At 34.6% G+C, this 17633-nt stretch overlaps 1 protein-coding gene across 1 annotated transcript; it reads right to left on the bottom strand.

Annotated features, from left to right (window-relative positions):
* Window positions 1-3764: 3764 nt before the first annotated feature.
* LOC142623439 (casein kinase 1-like protein 10) lies at window positions 3765-13445 on the bottom strand. The gene is made up of 14 exons (XM_075796855.1): window positions 12538-13445; window positions 12394-12434; window positions 11182-11251; window positions 10924-11072; window positions 10722-10817; window positions 8610-8680; window positions 6208-6269; window positions 6034-6097; window positions 5859-5943; window positions 5537-5663; window positions 5317-5390; window positions 5171-5222; window positions 4700-4833; window positions 3765-4567 (listed from the first exon to the last, which is right to left on the bottom strand). Exons 1-14 carry the CDS (start codon window positions 12611-12613, stop codon window positions 4289-4291), a joined length of 1380 nt encoding a protein of 459 aa, XP_075652970.1. The 5' UTR covers window positions 12614-13445; the 3' UTR covers window positions 3765-4288.
* Between the last annotated feature and the right edge of the window lie 4188 nt (window positions 13446-17633).

Raw genomic sequence — 17633 nt, 5'->3', positions numbered from 1 at the left:
AAAATCATAAAGTAAAAATATTAACTTTGTTATAAGAAACATTTCTAACAATGTATTAAGAGTAGCCACACCAATGAATTAAAATCACAACTCCTAATGTATAAGTTGTAAAAAGCAAATATAGATTTTCAAGTGTAATATAATACAATTAGTTTCAAATAATGCATCAAAAAAAATAGTCACACCATGTAGTGCGGGTTAATTGCTAAAATAAAGTACTAACCAATAAGTTTTTTAACTTGAAGATAAACCACCCCCATAGGTAAGAGCGTCATCATAACCATTGCAACAAATTTCAGATTTAAAACAGAATCAATTGCCACCACAAAAAAAAAAAAGTGATCCAAAGGACCATAACACAACCAAAGCATTTTAATACACTACTACAAGTAATTAAATCAAACCATTATTAAAATTAGCTAAGTAAAACACATGTTGAGGAAAACATAGGAATTTACAAGCCAACCCACTCAACAAAGGTTTCAAGTAAATTCCACAAAATTCCAACATACTCGTCATACTTTTAGATTCACTACATAACAAGTCAACCCTTTTGTAAAAATCATTTGGTCCATAAAAAGTTATCTAATTAACTTGAAATTAAATAGGGATAAGCTCTTATATGTGTAGTATGTACCATAAAAAATTCAGCACAAAATAATTTTTCTATAATTTATTAAAAATCACATATTGCAGCTGACTCAAATTTCCCCTTGACAGATTCACTACATAACAAGTCAGCCCGTTTGTAAAACTCGTTTGGTCCATGAAAAGTTATCTAATTAACTTGAAATTAAATAGGAATAAGGTCTTATATGTTTAGTATGTACCATAAAAAATTCAGTACAAAATAATTTTTTATAATTTATTAAAAATCACGTCACTGATATGACCTAATAAAAATAATGAGACCAAGTATGACCAAGTAAATGGATTCAAATAAAAACATGACACGTAATTTATAAAAATAAATTAAACTCATTAATCAATTTTGACATTTGATCCTTAATGGCATGCTTAATTAAAAAGTCCAAATGGTATATTTAGTACCAATTTTCATGGAAATCATACTAAAATTTTAGCAGGAGTTCCATAGAAAAATTACATGATTTTTTCATAATTAAAATGCAAAATGGTTAATTTCCTTCAATCAATGATAACTCATTCGATTCAAACCTAATTTTTGCCCATGATTAGCCAAATTAAAGGGAATTTCATGATCTACTTATAGCACCAAAATCAATCCAATCACATGGTTAGATTTCATATAAAGCTCGATTAAATTTAGACATCCACATAAAAATTGATGAAAATCAATAACAAAAATTGGGTCCAACTATTAAAATCACAAAATCCTCTATTTTAGGATTAAAACTCCTATTAAAATTCAGTGCTAAACAAAATATGGTATTAACAAAGGAAATACAGTTTATGAAGCTAAAGTGTAACTTCGCCTGAAAGGGTAACAAAATGCTCTCACAAATGATTAGGGTAACTCTTATTAAATATGTCCTCTTAACCCTCCCATTCTACATGATGTATCTCCCCTTAATATGAAAAACTACTACAAATTGTATAGACAATAACTCAGACTTTTTATTTTTTGGGGGGCTTTGAGGATAACAAAAGCCACGTATATTTAAAGGCATAAGAAAATGTGGTGATTACATCAAGGCTTTCCTTATTAAACAGCATAGCAAGTCCCAAAAACAGGAGGGGTAGAACAAAGATGCAACTAGCTAAGGTAAAGAACCTCACATTTTGAAACCCAGTAGCAACTTGGCAAGGGTTGGTTTTTTATGCTTTAAGAACTTGAAAACAACCCAACTACACTTTACCCCCATGAACTATCAAAAAGTACAATCAACCCATTTTAAAAATATGTTAAACTTAACTTTGTATCGTCTATTTTGATGTTAACTTTAACTATGATAAAGATATAACTTTGTAAAGTCAATTGTACATTTCGATAATTAAAATGAGTACAAATGTAATCAGGATAAAAGATTAGGGTGGAAAAGTATAATTTGCTCATATTATTAAGGATGGAAGACCTATTGGACCCAACTCATTGCCATGCTTTGTTCAGTTTTTCAAGACATGGGAAATTCTTTTTCTTTTTTTCCCAATAAGATTATATTAGAAAGTCAACGGGGAACTGACTCCTCCATTTCTAGCAAAAACCATAAGGGAGATGGTTGCCCTAGCATTACAAGAAGAAGCCCACCGGGTTAATGAGTGATATAAATTATTAGAGTTCCTAAGTACATGCGTCACCAGCCTAAAAGAAAAAGATTGCAAGGACAGCTTAAAATCGGTTATGAGGGATTCAATTAACCAATGTTAAAGTGTTAACATGCTAGATAGGACGGACAACATTCAAAACGTTGCCTTCAAAAACCTGCTTCCAAAAGAGCTAACACAGGATTCAACCCATAGAGACTTATCCACACGCAGACTATCTCTTCCTTCTTGTTCCTACTTACACCAGCCAAACAAATATGCCCATTCCCAATAGCTGCATCAAAATTGAAAATCAATTTTGACGATACTTGGAGAGGGAGACCATGCTTCAACTCTTCTATCATTTGGTTTCACAACTTCCCAAGCTCTCTTGTGCTCTTCAAATATGAGCTACCTGTTCACTTTCCTTGAGATTTTGAGAGGGTTCTAAGCATCTACAAAAATATCACACCATTGACCACACACCAACAAAAAGTAGATTGAATACTTCCTACTAGTCAGAGTAACAATTTTCCCACAGTTTCAAGTTTTCAGAACATGACATCTTAATTAATTTGATAATAACAATTCAATTCAGAGACACCTTTTTTGTTTTGCCCTGTTGCACCCTAGATCTTCATCATTGTGATCAAAGGATGAGGAACTGCCACATATCACTAACCATTTTACATAATTAGTAATATTACATTATTATATTGGTATAACAATATGAACTCAAATGACAGGTCATGTTTTTCCATTTACTTGGGTAGGCAAATTTTAAGGATCAAGACCACGATACATGGGAGAATATATGATAGAATCCCACCTGAACAAAGAAGATTTTTTTTTAATACATGATCTGGCATTGATAAATGTACCTAGCTACATAGTCCAAGATAGGCCGTCTTTTATCTCATAGCCAAGCCATTTTTGAGAGGCAAAAGGGACTCGAAAATGAATTTAAGTAGAGAATTTTTTTATAACGGCGATTAATTTAAAATTTGAATTTTCCTTTTCCCCGTTTTCAAAATTCAAAATGCTCAAAGATTTTAGTTTTGCTTTGATTCTCTCTCCCTAGGTTTCACCCTCTTTCTACTTTACTAGATCAAAAAACGAGGGGTTTGCTCACTGCAAGCTCTGTCCAAAAATGCCAACAAGTCCATTGCAAATCGGCAATTAAAATCGGGACGGGTGATCAAAGTGATAGGCAATTGTATACGTTAGATCATATATTTTTTGCTCAAACAGATAAATGCACCTGACTACCAAAAATATACATTATACCAAGAGAGAGTACTCAGCACATCTAGAAAACCAAATGCATACAAATAAATATCTAACAAAAGATAAGCACACCAGGAAACAACTTCGGGTTGAAATTTCCGATAGACTTCCAACATAACTAATTTGATAAGCAATTTCACCCTTCAAAATTTTCTTGTTTAAAGCAAGTAATCACTAGCCCTCAACAGTGGATAATCCAGGAGATCAGAAGAGCTGTTTAGCTAAAATTTACATGCTACAAAAACACAAATGGCTGGCAAAATTACTAGAATAAAGTGTTTAAAGCAACCAAAAAAAATGTCCTTTTAAACCAAGTGGACAAGAATTCAACAGGTGGCTGATGAAACCACTGATTAATGATTATACATCATTTATCCATACTACAAAGACGAAAAATATGAATATATTACGTAATACATGACAAGACAAAGGGAGTGTTAGTCGTCAAGCATGGCTTTCATTTTTCCCCAGGAAAAAATATAACATCCGTGCTTTTTACAACTATTCATGTCTCAAATATATGAACAATTCCCTAAAGTGAGACGATATCTCTTTCTTGGGTGAGCCCAAGAGGGGCATTATAATTGCAAGAATCCTGAAGATGTAAAATAGTCTGGACATGTTCTCAAGTAGAACATTTGCGAGCTTTAGCAGCAAATTGAACCCAGCAACAGATAACACATATACAAAGTAACTGAGGTAAAATCATAATATTGCTGACATCGTGAAAAACTGCAAAAGAAAAGAGTTGAGTCTTGACACAAGCGCTTCTTACCCTTTATTTCCTCTTTCCTGTGCCAATCGATAGAAGCTCAAAGCTCCTAAGTGCATCATCACGACCACCTCTGGTAGCAGCAGTTCGGGTAAAAGATGTTGTTTTGGATTCAAACCCAGGTTGAATCCTCTGGGTTGTAGACAGGCGACCACTGCTTGAGACCAGCCGGCTTGATCGATTTTCACTTGGCTCACCAGAGGAGCTTGGTCGGCTGATTGATACAACTGGCCTCTTTGAAGTACTGCCATTGCGAGAACTCCGTCCCCTTTCAGAATCAGGTTGCTGAAAAGAGGAAAGAAGAAAGAGAATGTGAAGTGATTGGGAATCAGAGTGCACGAATGACTTCACAGAAAAAATTGAAAGGGACACGGAAAATATGCAGAAGATTGCATATTACTGCTCACAATTACTCACCACATCCTTGGAAGATGGCACATCATCTGAAGATCTGTGCCTGGTGTGCTCACCATGCAATCCATGCCCTGTGCCATTCCTTCTAGCAAAGGCCTCAACAGCACCAGAGAACCTATCTCGAATCTCTTGTCCCACTAGAAGAAAGATATAATGATGTGTCATATGTCGAAAACTCTTCATCTTTCTAATTCGAATAAGAAAACATCTTGTGTAGAAGTATTTACTACAATCTAAGCAAAATACTACAGATCTCACTGCTCTATAAGCTTTCAAGAGAAATACCAGAGTGACCAAATAAAGGCAATCATCCATTTGGAAACTGTAAGAATATATCTCAAGCCATAGCACAGAGACGAGCCAAGCACTTGAGAGCTTGAAGCCCATTTTACATTTAGGAGAATTCTAAACGTTTATAGAATTAGATTGTTTAAAACAAGTTGATCCCAAGCCTTGCAGTAAAAGGGAACAGACCTGAAGGTCTTTCAGCAGATGTTCCTGGATTTAGAGCTGGTTTCCCACTTGGCTGGTGAAAAATAACATGAAAAGATATCAAGATCATTTACAACTCATATACAGATACTTCTACAAAAAATATTGCCAAAAAATTATGTACTGACTCTTCCTCTCGAACTGGAGCCAACTTGAGGATATTTCAATATAGTCCAATCAAACACATAGTCAAACTGATAACCTGCACCAATCACAACTCACTGAATTCCAGGTTTTGTGAAACCTCTCAATAAAATTCAAGATGAGAATCACAGAAAGAATTATTCAATATTTATTAAAATAAACTGAACAATTTTAACGGCTGGGACTTAAGAATCTACAAGTAACCTTCTCGAATAAATAGATCTCGGAAAAGCCTCTTCAGATATGAATAATCAGGTTTGTCCTCAAACCGCAATGATCGGCAGTAATGGAAGTATGATGTGAACTCTGATGGATACGATTTGCAAAGAACCTGTCAAAAAGCATATTTATAGTTCATATCCCAAGTTTACAAATGTTTTGGAGCACTTGGAAAACAGAACAAGTACTGCATATCAGACTCATGATAGCATAAATTCAGTGATTTGTTCCTGTTATAAACTAAAACCATATGTTTCATTATTAAATTGTCCTGGCATAAGCTGCTGGAAGAAGCAAGTGATAATACCTCTATGGGAGTAAGCATCTTCTTTTCACTGATCTTGTCATATTTCTGCTTCTTCGTACCTGCTTTTAAGCCCTGCCATGGAAGGCTGAAACAGAGAATCATATGCAGTAAGTAAAGAAAATGCGAATAAGCTTAAGCAAAGTAGGTGAAGTGAGCATGTCAATGAGTGATCAACCTTCCCCTCAGAAAATACATAAGCACATAACCAAGAGACTCAAGATCATCTCTTCTGCTTTGTTCTGCATGTAAATCAGAATTGTGAATACATCTAAATATGTGATAGCAAGTATACAAAACCATCTGAATCATAATATCTTTAATAAATTTTATAAAAAAAAAAGTCACTCACCAACTCCAAGGTGGGTATTAACACTTGCATAACGAGCTGTTCCTGTGAGATTTTTGTTTTCCCTGTAGCAAAAAAAATGGGAAGATGTGATGGAAAATAAACAGGCAACAAATGCTGAAAACATGAGAAAGTTGAGTAGCATATCAATGCATCAGGAAGACAGTAATTCATTAATGATTAAAGCCAAAATGCATTAAAAAATGACAGAAAATGGAACAATGAAACACTCAATAACCTGTATTATAAACATACGTGTCCAAACATTCAAATACAAATAGGTTCATCTCAGCACTGTTAAAGCTTCCATACAATCTACAAAGCCATCTGTAAGTTCCATACAACTAATACTCCAGGGCTGTCCACATTTTCTCATGATTGTTATATGCAAGCACTTCCAGTATGCAGAAACTAATCTACTTGAGAGGATTGCTCATAAGAAAGTACTCCTGTAATAGAATAACGTGATACCGATTTTGGTAAAAGCGCAAGGTGCACTTAAGCGCCAAGGCCTTCTAGAGCCTAAGTGCAAAGTGCAAGCACGTGCCTGATTAGAGTCAAGTGCACATTTTTAAAAATAAAATGTAATAAATTTGAAAATAATTATTAATGCTTCTTATCAAAAAACAATTATTAATGGTCAATACTACAATCAAGTGATCGCATAATCATATAAGTTGAATATAACAGTTAATATCTCACTTATTCACTAAATGAGTATTAATCAATACAAGTCTAAGTGCTCAGCTCATTATATGCTCAACACCAACTATTAAAGCAACTAACCAATTGTCACAAATAAATTTAATCTTTTTTTTTTCTGAAGAATGAACTAGGAGTTTCAGGACATGGCAGTTTTGGTAGCAAGCAGAAAATTCAAGGGAATAGGCGTAAAGGTAGAGAGGGGTGGGCTCAAGTGTATAGTTGTATACCATAAAATCTAGCCATCTAGGAGGCACGGAAATAGCATTTGGGCTGCCGTGTCTGTCCAACACATACTGGACAAGGGACACGGCTGCAGAAATTTATAATAAAACAAGTAAATAAAAAGAGCTAAAGACCCAAAACACAGCATTTTGAGAGCAGAAATAAAAACCTAGGACCCTAACCCTCAGACCATTTCTCTCACTCAATCTCTCTCCTCTCTCTCTTATCTTCTCACTCACTCTCAGTGACATTGGGGTTATTGGCAAAAGCAAAGGCCAACAACAGCGATGGTGAAAGTACTCTCTCTCTCTCTCTCTCTCTCTCTCTCTCTCTCTCTCTCTCTCTCTCTCTCTCTCTCTCTCTCTCTCCAGTTGATTATTTCTCTATGATGTTGGGATTATTGGCAAAAGCAAAGGCCAACAGCGGCAACGGCAACTGCTGATGGTAAGCTCTCTCTCTCTCTCTGCATGAGTTGCTTATTTCACCCAATATTCAGTATTATTGGGTGAATTTGTTATTTTGGGTGAGATAAATTTTATTTTGTTATATTATTATTGGGTGAATTTTGGTTTTTGGATCTGATATGCATGTACTTTAACACAAAGAAATAGAAGAAAAATAAATTTGATATTCGTTTAACATTATATGAAAAATGAATGTGTAACAATATTTAAAATATATAAATAAAAATATATTTAATAATTAATTAATATATGTATTCCCCGTGTCGTGTCCTAATTTTTCAAAAATTTCCGCGTTGCTGCGTCATACCCATACCCATACTTGTGTCCATGCTTCCTAGCATAAAATTGACTTTTGTACACCAAATCAACAGTTTATTTCAACAATATGATCAGATGGCTACAATTCATAATGATGAAATAAAACATTGATTAGGTGTACAAGAGTACATATATATAAACATATATAACAAACTTTGAGCTTATTGAAAAAGCTCCAAAAAAACATGAAGGTGCCTCACTTTAGAGGCAAAAAGTACTAGGTATATAAACACACTTTGAGCTTATTGAAAAAGATCCAAAAAAGTATGAAGGTGACTCACTTTAGAGGCAAAAAGTACTAGGGATTTGGGAGCTTTGCACTTAAGCGTGCTTTTTTTACCCATACTTTGTGATACAACTATATAGAAATAAATATATTCAGACCGAATTTGTTAAATAGGGTGCAGAATAGAATATAGGTATGCCAATGCAAGAATGAACAGCTTCCCCTCTGCTCTTTCCCCAAGAACAAGGGGAAACAACAAACGGACATGCAAACATTCATAATGCTGAATGCACTAGAACTGACCTATGGTCCATGGATACTCATATGGCTATTAACAGGACTAATAACAGAAACTTGACCTATGAATGCACTAGAATTATATGATTAGCTCAGATAAAGTAAAAAAGAATTGAGTACAACAACCAGAGGAGTTAATTAGGGAGCCACAAGAAACCATAATGCTGGATTACCTGTATGGTATGTGCTTGTGTGTTTGAAGATCTCTATACTTTTTTGCAAGACCATAATCAATTATATATACCTGTGTTGAAAAAACACCCAGTTAAGCAAGTAAATGCAAAGCAATGCATGTTAGGGCACATCTAGAATATTTGGAAATATTGATTTCATAAGGTGTTATGTACAACCAACAAAATAAGCATCAGTTGAACAGATCAATGCTACCAAGGGGCAACGGCATTTACCAACACAATATGTCATAAAACATGCTTGGATGAACTCTCATGAGAGTCTGGCAATATAACAATTCTGTATTTATCTAAAATAAAAATCCCTCTCTTCTGAAATTTTTCCTACATAACTTCGTCCCTTTTTGGATTTGAGCTTTGGATATCTTTGCCTCAGAAAAAAATAATAATAAGGGCTCTATCAACTTGAACATGTATTAACCACATAGGGTATCTTATCATCACTTGGTAAAATTTACATTAATTATTCCAAAAATAATAATAATCTTTTCTTCAACCATCTAAGATTTTCCACCAAAATAATAATAATAATAATAACAACAATAAAACATCATTTAGGAATTCTTACTAGTTGATTTTTTTTATTGGATAGCAAAGAAAAGCTTGATCTCTAGCGGTACACGATTTTGGATTGAAAAGTACAAAATTTGATGAAATTCTTTATGTGATTTCCTTAGAACTACAAATCACCTCTTCATAAACAACCAACCTTTCATAGTTTTCAATCAGATAAATATTATCCATAGAGTAAAAATAATAAATTAGGATGAGGAATTGATGAATGAATCTATGTTAAATTGCCATCATTGTAAGCAATCCCAAAACTATAATCACATCAGTCAATACTTCTTATTCATTGATATTTTTTCTAGGAAAACAAGGAAAAGCTTGATCGTTAGCAGCAGTACACGATTTTGGTTTAAAAATACAAGTTGAAACTCATTCTTTATGTGAGAACTACAAGTCTACAAATCACCTCTTAATAAACAACCAACCTTCAATAGTTTTCATCAAATAAATTTTATCCATAAAGTAATAACAATAAGTTACGATGGGGTATTGATGAATGCATCTCTGTTAAATTTCCATCATTGTAAACGTCCCCAAAACTATAATCACGCTAGATAGGGGTAGTAAGCTGTAATCAGTCAAATACCTTCCTACAACAAAAAGACATCTAATATTTGTAATGGTTTACACTGTCTATGCTCCCATCCATATCAGCTACAAGACTTAGAAAGCTCTAGGACTAAATAAAGAACCAACAGCAGTATGCCAATGTACAACTGCCCACACTGCAAGTATATTCTCTAACAGAGATTTAATATTTATTCAAGGGCTGGCCTACCACCATTATATTGCCTAATTATTTTTATTTCACCAGTAGTTAGGAAAAAGAACTAACAGATATTCTTCACATGGGAACATAATTGAAGTTGTCAACGCATCAAATCCAACCGAACAATTCTTGTACATAACTTACCATAGCCTAAAAAGTTAGAACAAAGAATTGGCAATCTGCTAAATTTGGGTCCAATCCTTAAAACAAAAAAACAATTCTCACTAACTAAAGTTTTACATTAAGCAATTGGCAATCTAGCTTCTAAAAATTTGAGATAAAATCCTTTGCCCCTAACCACAACCATACCGCATGCAACTACTACCTGAGCCCAGGCTCAGCAGCTCCCAAACTCAAAATATATATATATATACACACACAACTCCATATTTGACATCTCTCTAATTGTAATTCTCTATCCCATATATCCATATCCCCCGATGAATCAATAACTAACATAGAATTGAGTATTTAGTGCATATTTTTCACATTTTTGGGGATGGGGAGAGGGGTTCTTTTTCAACGGTTACCTATAGCTACACAATATTCTGGCCAAATGAAATACACATAGCATTCACATTGTCGAGAGTCAAGACATGTCTCAACAAAAGTTGCACAAAGTCTTCATGTAAACAAGATGGGATATTGCACAGATGTTTATGTACTATGGTCCAATGTGTGTATGCATTTACAGTAAAACAAGGTGAAAGTGAACACAGAGACAGAAGCACTATATAGACGACGAAAAAAGTAACCTGATTAGCTTTGCGCCCTAAACCCATCAAAAAGTTGTCAGGCTTTATATCACGGTGAAGAAAACCCCGTGAGTGCATATACTCGACTCTGTTTATCTACATAAAATAACAGGAAAAGAAAAGAAAAAAAAATCAGTATGGAAGCCATATTTGCCCAATATACCTCCTTGATTTTTCCTTCATTGAAAACATTAATTCTTACCAACTGATCTGCGAGCATTAAAACTGTTTTTAAAGAAAACTTCCGGTTGCAATAGTTGAACAGGTCTTCTAGGCTTGGGCCAAGAAGGTCAATAACCATAACATTGTACTCTCCCTCAACGCCAAACCATTTCAGATGGGGGATACCCGCTTCATACAGATAGAAGATAAATAAGTGCATATAAATTGATTTTAACTCACAGAAATAACCTTTCATTCCTACTCATTACAGACAAAAGGAGCAAAAAGAGAAACTTACTTCCTCCTTGTAGAAGCATGTATAATTTTGACTCATAATGAAGCTGAGGGTGCTTGGTCTTCACAGATTCCTGGGGAACAAGAGAAATATAGGTGGGTAATGTAAGTTGTATAGTTACTCAAGTTCTACAAGCAAAATCATAGATTCCAAAAAAATATAAGGAGAGGGGAAAAAAGTTAATTTAAGTGCTCAAACTTGTATAAGCACCACACAAGCACATGAAAAATATAATAATAAAAACTTGTATTCAGATCCAATGCATACTCAACATGCAGGCTAAGATTGGTAAGAATACCAAAATAATCAACAAGAACCATCTAATGTATCCACACAATAATATGTGAAGGTCTGAAGGAAGATGGAGACGAGAGACTTTGATTTCAACTTAAATGCAGCCCTTCCACAGCTCTTTCGATCCATTCATCATAAATAATTACCTAAATAAATTATTGCACTACAATAAAAACAACAAACAAGCCTAAATCCCAAATTTTTGGAGCTGGCTATGGATCCTCAACAGAATAGTTAGGGTTAGCCATGTGTATCATTTTCCTCCATTCTACTCTATGTAATTAGAATATTATAAATGCAAATATTTACTTGAATGAAATGATCCTCAGCATGACCGTGACACCATTACCTTAAATACAACTCTTAAAACCTAAAATCCAACTAATGCAGTACCAATCCCCCCCCCCATAAAAAAAATCAGTTCCCTCGTATTTCAGAAACTCTACAGTACTAACTACTAACTAAAACTACGCACAACAACAGGGCACAAGATGCTTCTAAGTAAAACTGTAAATTAAATTATTAATCAATTAGCTTAGCTAACCAGTGACTCCAGCACTTGAACCAAGAGCCTTGTAGCTCAACAGATACTTCCCCTCCCCCAACTATTGAATTTTAATATTAAAAAGCAACTCAACTACTTGAATATTAAAACTAAGCAATGTAAGAAACCAAATAATGAACTTCTTCAGCAAACTGAAATGCTGGTTTGCTCAAAAATTTAAGGTGGTTTAAGACAAAGACAAAATCCATCTTCAAAAAGATCTATTCAAAAAATGACAACCAATAACATATATTTAGATTCAAGAACACTGTCTTGCTTGTTCATCAATGACTTGAGCTCCTCAATACAACTTAAGAAATCAACCTCCTAAAACAAAATTTGAAAGGAACAGATAAAGTGAAGGCCTTCCAACATACCAGCTTTACAGCCACTTCCTCTCCACTTTGTATATTAACCCCTGAAACAACAAACCAAACCAATAAGATTCTCCACACAAAATACAAAACTATAAAAGTGACATAAGCAGACAATGCTAAGTTAAAACCCCATGAGTTCCATACCCAAATAGAGTTCTCCAAACGATCCACTACCGATCTTTCGCCCGAGCTTAAACTTCCCACCAATCACATGATCCATGATTCAATTCCCAATTCCCAATCAAAGTAGATACAAAACCAACAAGCTCACCCTCCTAACTCTTTTAATACAATACTAAAATGACCAAAAAGCTTTTTGCTTATCCAAAAAGCTCAATAGATCTTTGATTCTAATCCACTCTCAGATCCACCTAACTCCAACATAAACACAATGATCCCAAGAAAAAAAAATATACCCTTTTCTACTCTTCAAAAACTAAGCTCAAAAATCCAAACTTTTCCCCCAAAAAATTCAATATCAAAAAAAGAAAAAAAAAAAATTCTGTGTAATACACCTAACTCTAACATAGGATACAACTACAATTAAAAAAAATATAAAAACCTAAAGAAAGCCCAATAATCACCGAATAAAAACCCGGGATTCAGGGTCATCAAAAGGGTATTTCTTTGCTTTCTTTGTTTTTTTTTTTTTTCTTGGTAAAATCAGGATAAGAAAAAACGAAGGTTGAAGAAAAGGAAACAAGAAGTGGTTGTTTCTTTAAATGGAAAATTATAGTGTTGTGTTGGCGAATAAAGCCTTAGATTTGATATTTGTTGTTGTGTTTTCAGGAAAAGAATGAGAGAGAGAGAGTGGGTGGGAGGGACTTTGAAGTCGGAAAATGGAATCTTTAAATTTGGGTCCGATTTTCACGGCCAAGCTAATAAAATGTGGGGGTAGATTCGGAGGGGATCTTTCGGATCTGGGTTTGGGTTTGGGTTTTCCCGGAAAATTCTTTTTTGGTGAGAGCCTGATTCCTCAGGAAAGGAGTGTTGGGATGAGAGAGAGAGAGAGAGACAGTGAGAGATAAAGAAAGAAAATGGATGAGAAAAGTGGTTGATTGAAGAAGCAAAAGCTTAAATGATATTTGTCTTCTTTTTTTTCTTTTTTCTTTTTATTATTATTGGTATTATTTTGTTGTCTATTATGTATTACTTATAGAATACTTAACTTAATAATTGGTTAAAAGTTAAAGCTGAGATTTTTTTTTTTTTTTTTTGGGATAGGAATTAGGGATAATTGATTGTTCTTAATGTTTGAAGACAGACACCTCATATTCGGTTTTTTTTTTTTGCTGAAAGACACCTCATATTCGTGGAGAAAGGGAAAGGAAAGTATTTCATATTTTATATTATTAAGTTTGATCTGAATATTACTTTTTTTTCTTTCTTTCTTTTTCCCCAATTGAATAACTATGAAGTGGTTTATATAAAATTTTGGACAATCAAATTTGGTCTGGAATTTCTTTTCAAGAATCATTAAGAAATTTAAATTAAGCAAATTTTTAAAAAAAATAATAAAAAGATAACTTTAATATAATAAATTATAGATACAAACATAAATAATAATCATATGCGTTTTACAATTTTCTTTTAGAAATTTTCATATTATAAAATCCTTAAATGATAAGTCTGTGGGGTAAAAGCGTTTGGGGTTTGGGCCTGATTAGCTAGTACCAATTTGTTTTGATCAAGGCCTCTAGGCCCACAAGTCAGTCCACACTGTAGAGGTCCGAGGAGTTGTCCAAGGAGGAGTGCCTCCTCGGACAGGCCCGGCAATGACCCTGGGACTTGCTAAATGGGTTAGAGGCAAGATTCTGGAGAAACTGATAGGTAAAAGGATGATCCAAGCACCCTTTAGAAGCAAGAACGTGTGAGAAATATCTGAGAAAAAAGCTGCTACCACCACATTAAAGGCCCTGCATCTACATCCTTGGCCGCATTAATGGGGAAATGACCTCTGAACAGTAGAATTCAGCCTTCCTGCTATTAATTGAAGACTGCAAGAAGGTGGTGAATGGGACAAATATCTAAGGAGAAGATTTGTATGACACGTGGAGGAACCAGTGAAGAAGAAGAAGTATATAAGGAGACGAGAGAGGAAAAAGAGGGGGCGCGACTCCTTAGCTAAAAAGAACTAAGAATTGTAAACTTTGGCATAGAAAGATAATATTTATACAAATCGTTCTCGGCTTACATCCGAGGAGGTCTCTTTGTCATACTCGTTCATCATTTGCATAGATTATGGCACTCTAGCCTGTTAATTGAACTTCCAACATCCCAAACTTAGGTTTCAAATCCATACTCTACAAATTTCATTGTATAAGGCTCGTTGGGCTTGAGCCCATCACCTGCTTTTGGGTCCGGGTACAATTGTGCACTTACAAATTCATTATGAGTTATTATTATCAATTGTCAATATGGGTAAGTGTAATCATTATATTTTATTAAGTTTGTATAATATGTTTTTATTTTTATGTAATTGTTATTATCTGTTTGTTATTATTTTTATAAAAATACTTTAATTTTTTTTTTTTAGAAAGTTTCAACCTATAGTGTACGCTCCTGATGATAGCTCTTTATCATCAGACCAAGACACCAATCAGTTTTTGGTGTAGGTGGGGATTGAACCCTAGATCTCTTATACAACTATTAGAGATTTTACTAGTTGAGCTAACTGGATAACAAAACTGAATAACAAAACTCAACCTACATGCATTGTATTAATTATTGACCCAAAGAGTCACACACATCCATACATATACATATATGTATATTTGGTTTTTCTTTATCTTCATACATATATAATTAAGAACAAGTTTAGTTACAAAATTGGTCGTAACCTAAAGTCACAACCTTATTCAATATCTTTTTATTGTAGATGAATTTTGACAAATCAACTATTGGATTACATTTTCTTCTTAAATTCTCCATGCTTACAAAATTTTTAGAAAATTAAAGATCAATAGCTATATCATTAATAAATTGTTTAAATTGCAAGTTGTTGTAGTTTAAAATTATGCATAAAATATGAGCTTATAGATTATGTAGTAAATAATATCCAATAGATATAAAATTTGACATGTATATTAAGAGCGTAAAAAACATGCAATTCAACGGTTAGATTTCCAAAATATTTAGTAAAGTTTATTTTATTGAGTAAGGTTGTAACCTTAAACTACAATCAATTTTGTAGCTAAATTTATTCTCAAAAAAAAAAAAATTTATAGTTAAACTTTGCATATGCTATGTGTCAACTTAACCAATCAAATACTTGAAAGTCACTAACTTTACTCTTCTTTTTTTTTTTTTTTTTTGAATCACTAAATTTATAACAAAATGTTATTATAACATGATAAGAGTATTCGCATCTGGTATCTCCAAAATATTTTATTTTACCATTTCAAAAGCTACTTTATCTATGTGGTAGGCCTTTTTGAGATTTGTGGGCTGGGCTACCTCCTACCACACTAAGGCCTAAAGGTTTTAGGTTGGAGAGTTAAGAACAGTCTAATTGTAACTCACCTCAAACCGGCTTGTGCATAAACTAAGGCCCTTTGTTCAAAACTTTGGTCACATGCCCGTGGCAAATGAATCGTTACAAAAGAGTTACGGCAGACAAATATAATATAACAACAATAAAAGATACTCAATTAGGATAAAGAAGAGAAAAACACAACAACAAGAAACGCATTGTAAAAAAAAAAGGCAAAGATAAAAGAGAAACGATACTGATGCTTAAACAATAAAATCAAAGAAGAAATGGTTAGTCCGTTGTGCTCAATTACATTACAGAACTAAGATCAATGAGGGAACCACTTCCTCAATGTGGATAACCTCGCAGGAAAATTCTACTGTAAAAATTACCCACTTTGAAAGAATGGCCCTGAATGGCTTATGCCCAAAAGAAAAATCTTTAATCCTTAACAAAGGGTAAGCTTGTAGAGGGAGAGAAGGGATTAGCCTATTGGTGCATGTCTGCCATCTTATTCTTGCCTACTCTCTCTATTTTTCTCTCTAGCTTTCTTTTTCTAAGTTTGCTACTCTGTTTTCTACCATCTTCTTTCTTGTTACTTCCGTGTTCTTGTTGCTGTTGTGATTGTGATGATCGTGTTGATGTTGTTTACTGTGCACGGCGAAAGCTCCTTATATACTGCCTGCCGTGACTAGTTTTTTACTGTTTTACCCTTTAACCACTTTTGTTTGGGTGTGGGTGTGGGTGTACTTCTAAACCACTCACTAATTTGTCAGCTGCCCAACCACCACCACTTACCTGTGCTGGTCATGCCACATTCCATTACTAGACAAAGAATTTTATTTTGTTTGCTTGTTCACCGTGGCATTCCTATCTGCAATAGGGTGGACATTCTCTCTCACTATCCCTCATGGCAAGCACCTAGTGGTTCCAACTCATCCTCCCCACTTTTGGGTGGTATGTCATCCCAACAGGATATTTCCCCCAAAAGAGTTTGAGTAGAAACCCTAGAATAGGCTCCCCCCCTCACCCCAGCGCCAAACCATGCTCTCTCTTACTTCTGACCTATGGCCCACCACTCCTGTATTGGCTGGGTACAAGTTAGTGGTGCCTAAGCCTTGTGTGCGCTCCACTTCAGTGTGTGTCCAAAGTTTGTCTGCTGCTCATTCGTTTGCCATGACCTGGATACTTGTCTATGCGTTCCACCACTCATTCTTAACCTTTTGTGACGTGAACTAATTTCTGAGCCTTCATTCTTTATGGCTTGCTTCCTTCAAGGGTTGGACCTTGCTTGATTGTGCACTTTTCTCTTCTTAACCCACTCCTTGTTTCTTCTGTGGATTTGTTAGCATTCCTGCCATGCAATTATGTTATTCCTGCTGTGGTGTTATTCGATCCGTGCTTGCTGAGCCTCTTTTGGACCTGCTGTATGCTACTTAATTACAGCAATCCCGTATTGTCATTGGGTCTGCATTCATACTATTTCGGGCCCTTTTGACCCATTCTATTGCTTACAGGCTTCCTTGGCCAATTTTTTTTCCTTGGGCATCCTTGGCCCATTTTAATTATGCATTCTCATGGGCTTTTGCTAACTCTTTTGGGTTTCCCTAACTCAATTACCATATCCTTTACTTTTGGGGTTCATAGGCTTTTCCATCAACCCCTTGCTCACTTGCTTCATTACCTCGGGCCTTCTTTGGCCCATTCTTTCCATTTTGTATAATGCCCATGGATTTACTACTTCTTTCTCTAGGCTCCTTTAGGCCCA

Source organism: Castanea sativa, chromosome 2 (genome assembly GCF_040712315.1).
Source record: "Castanea sativa cultivar Marrone di Chiusa Pesio chromosome 2, ASM4071231v1".
Taxonomy (NCBI): Eukaryota; Viridiplantae; Streptophyta; class Magnoliopsida; order Fagales; family Fagaceae; genus Castanea; species Castanea sativa.
The sequence above is the reverse complement of the archived record's forward strand: the minus strand, read 5'-3'. Positions and strand labels throughout refer to the sequence as shown.

Coding starts and splice junctions, on each gene's coding strand:
- LOC142623439 (XM_075796855.1), bottom strand. CDS start 12,613: ATGGATCATGTGATTGGTGGGAAGTTTAAGCTCGGGCGAAAGATCGGT. Junction 12,435..12,537: donor GTTTGGAGAACTCTATTTGG/GTATGGAACTCA, acceptor TTGTTGTTTCAG/GGGTTAATATACAAAGTGGA. Junction 5,391..5,536: donor AGATCTATTTATTCGAGAAG/GTTACTTGTAGA, acceptor TGATTGGTGCAG/GTTATCAGTTTGACTATGTG.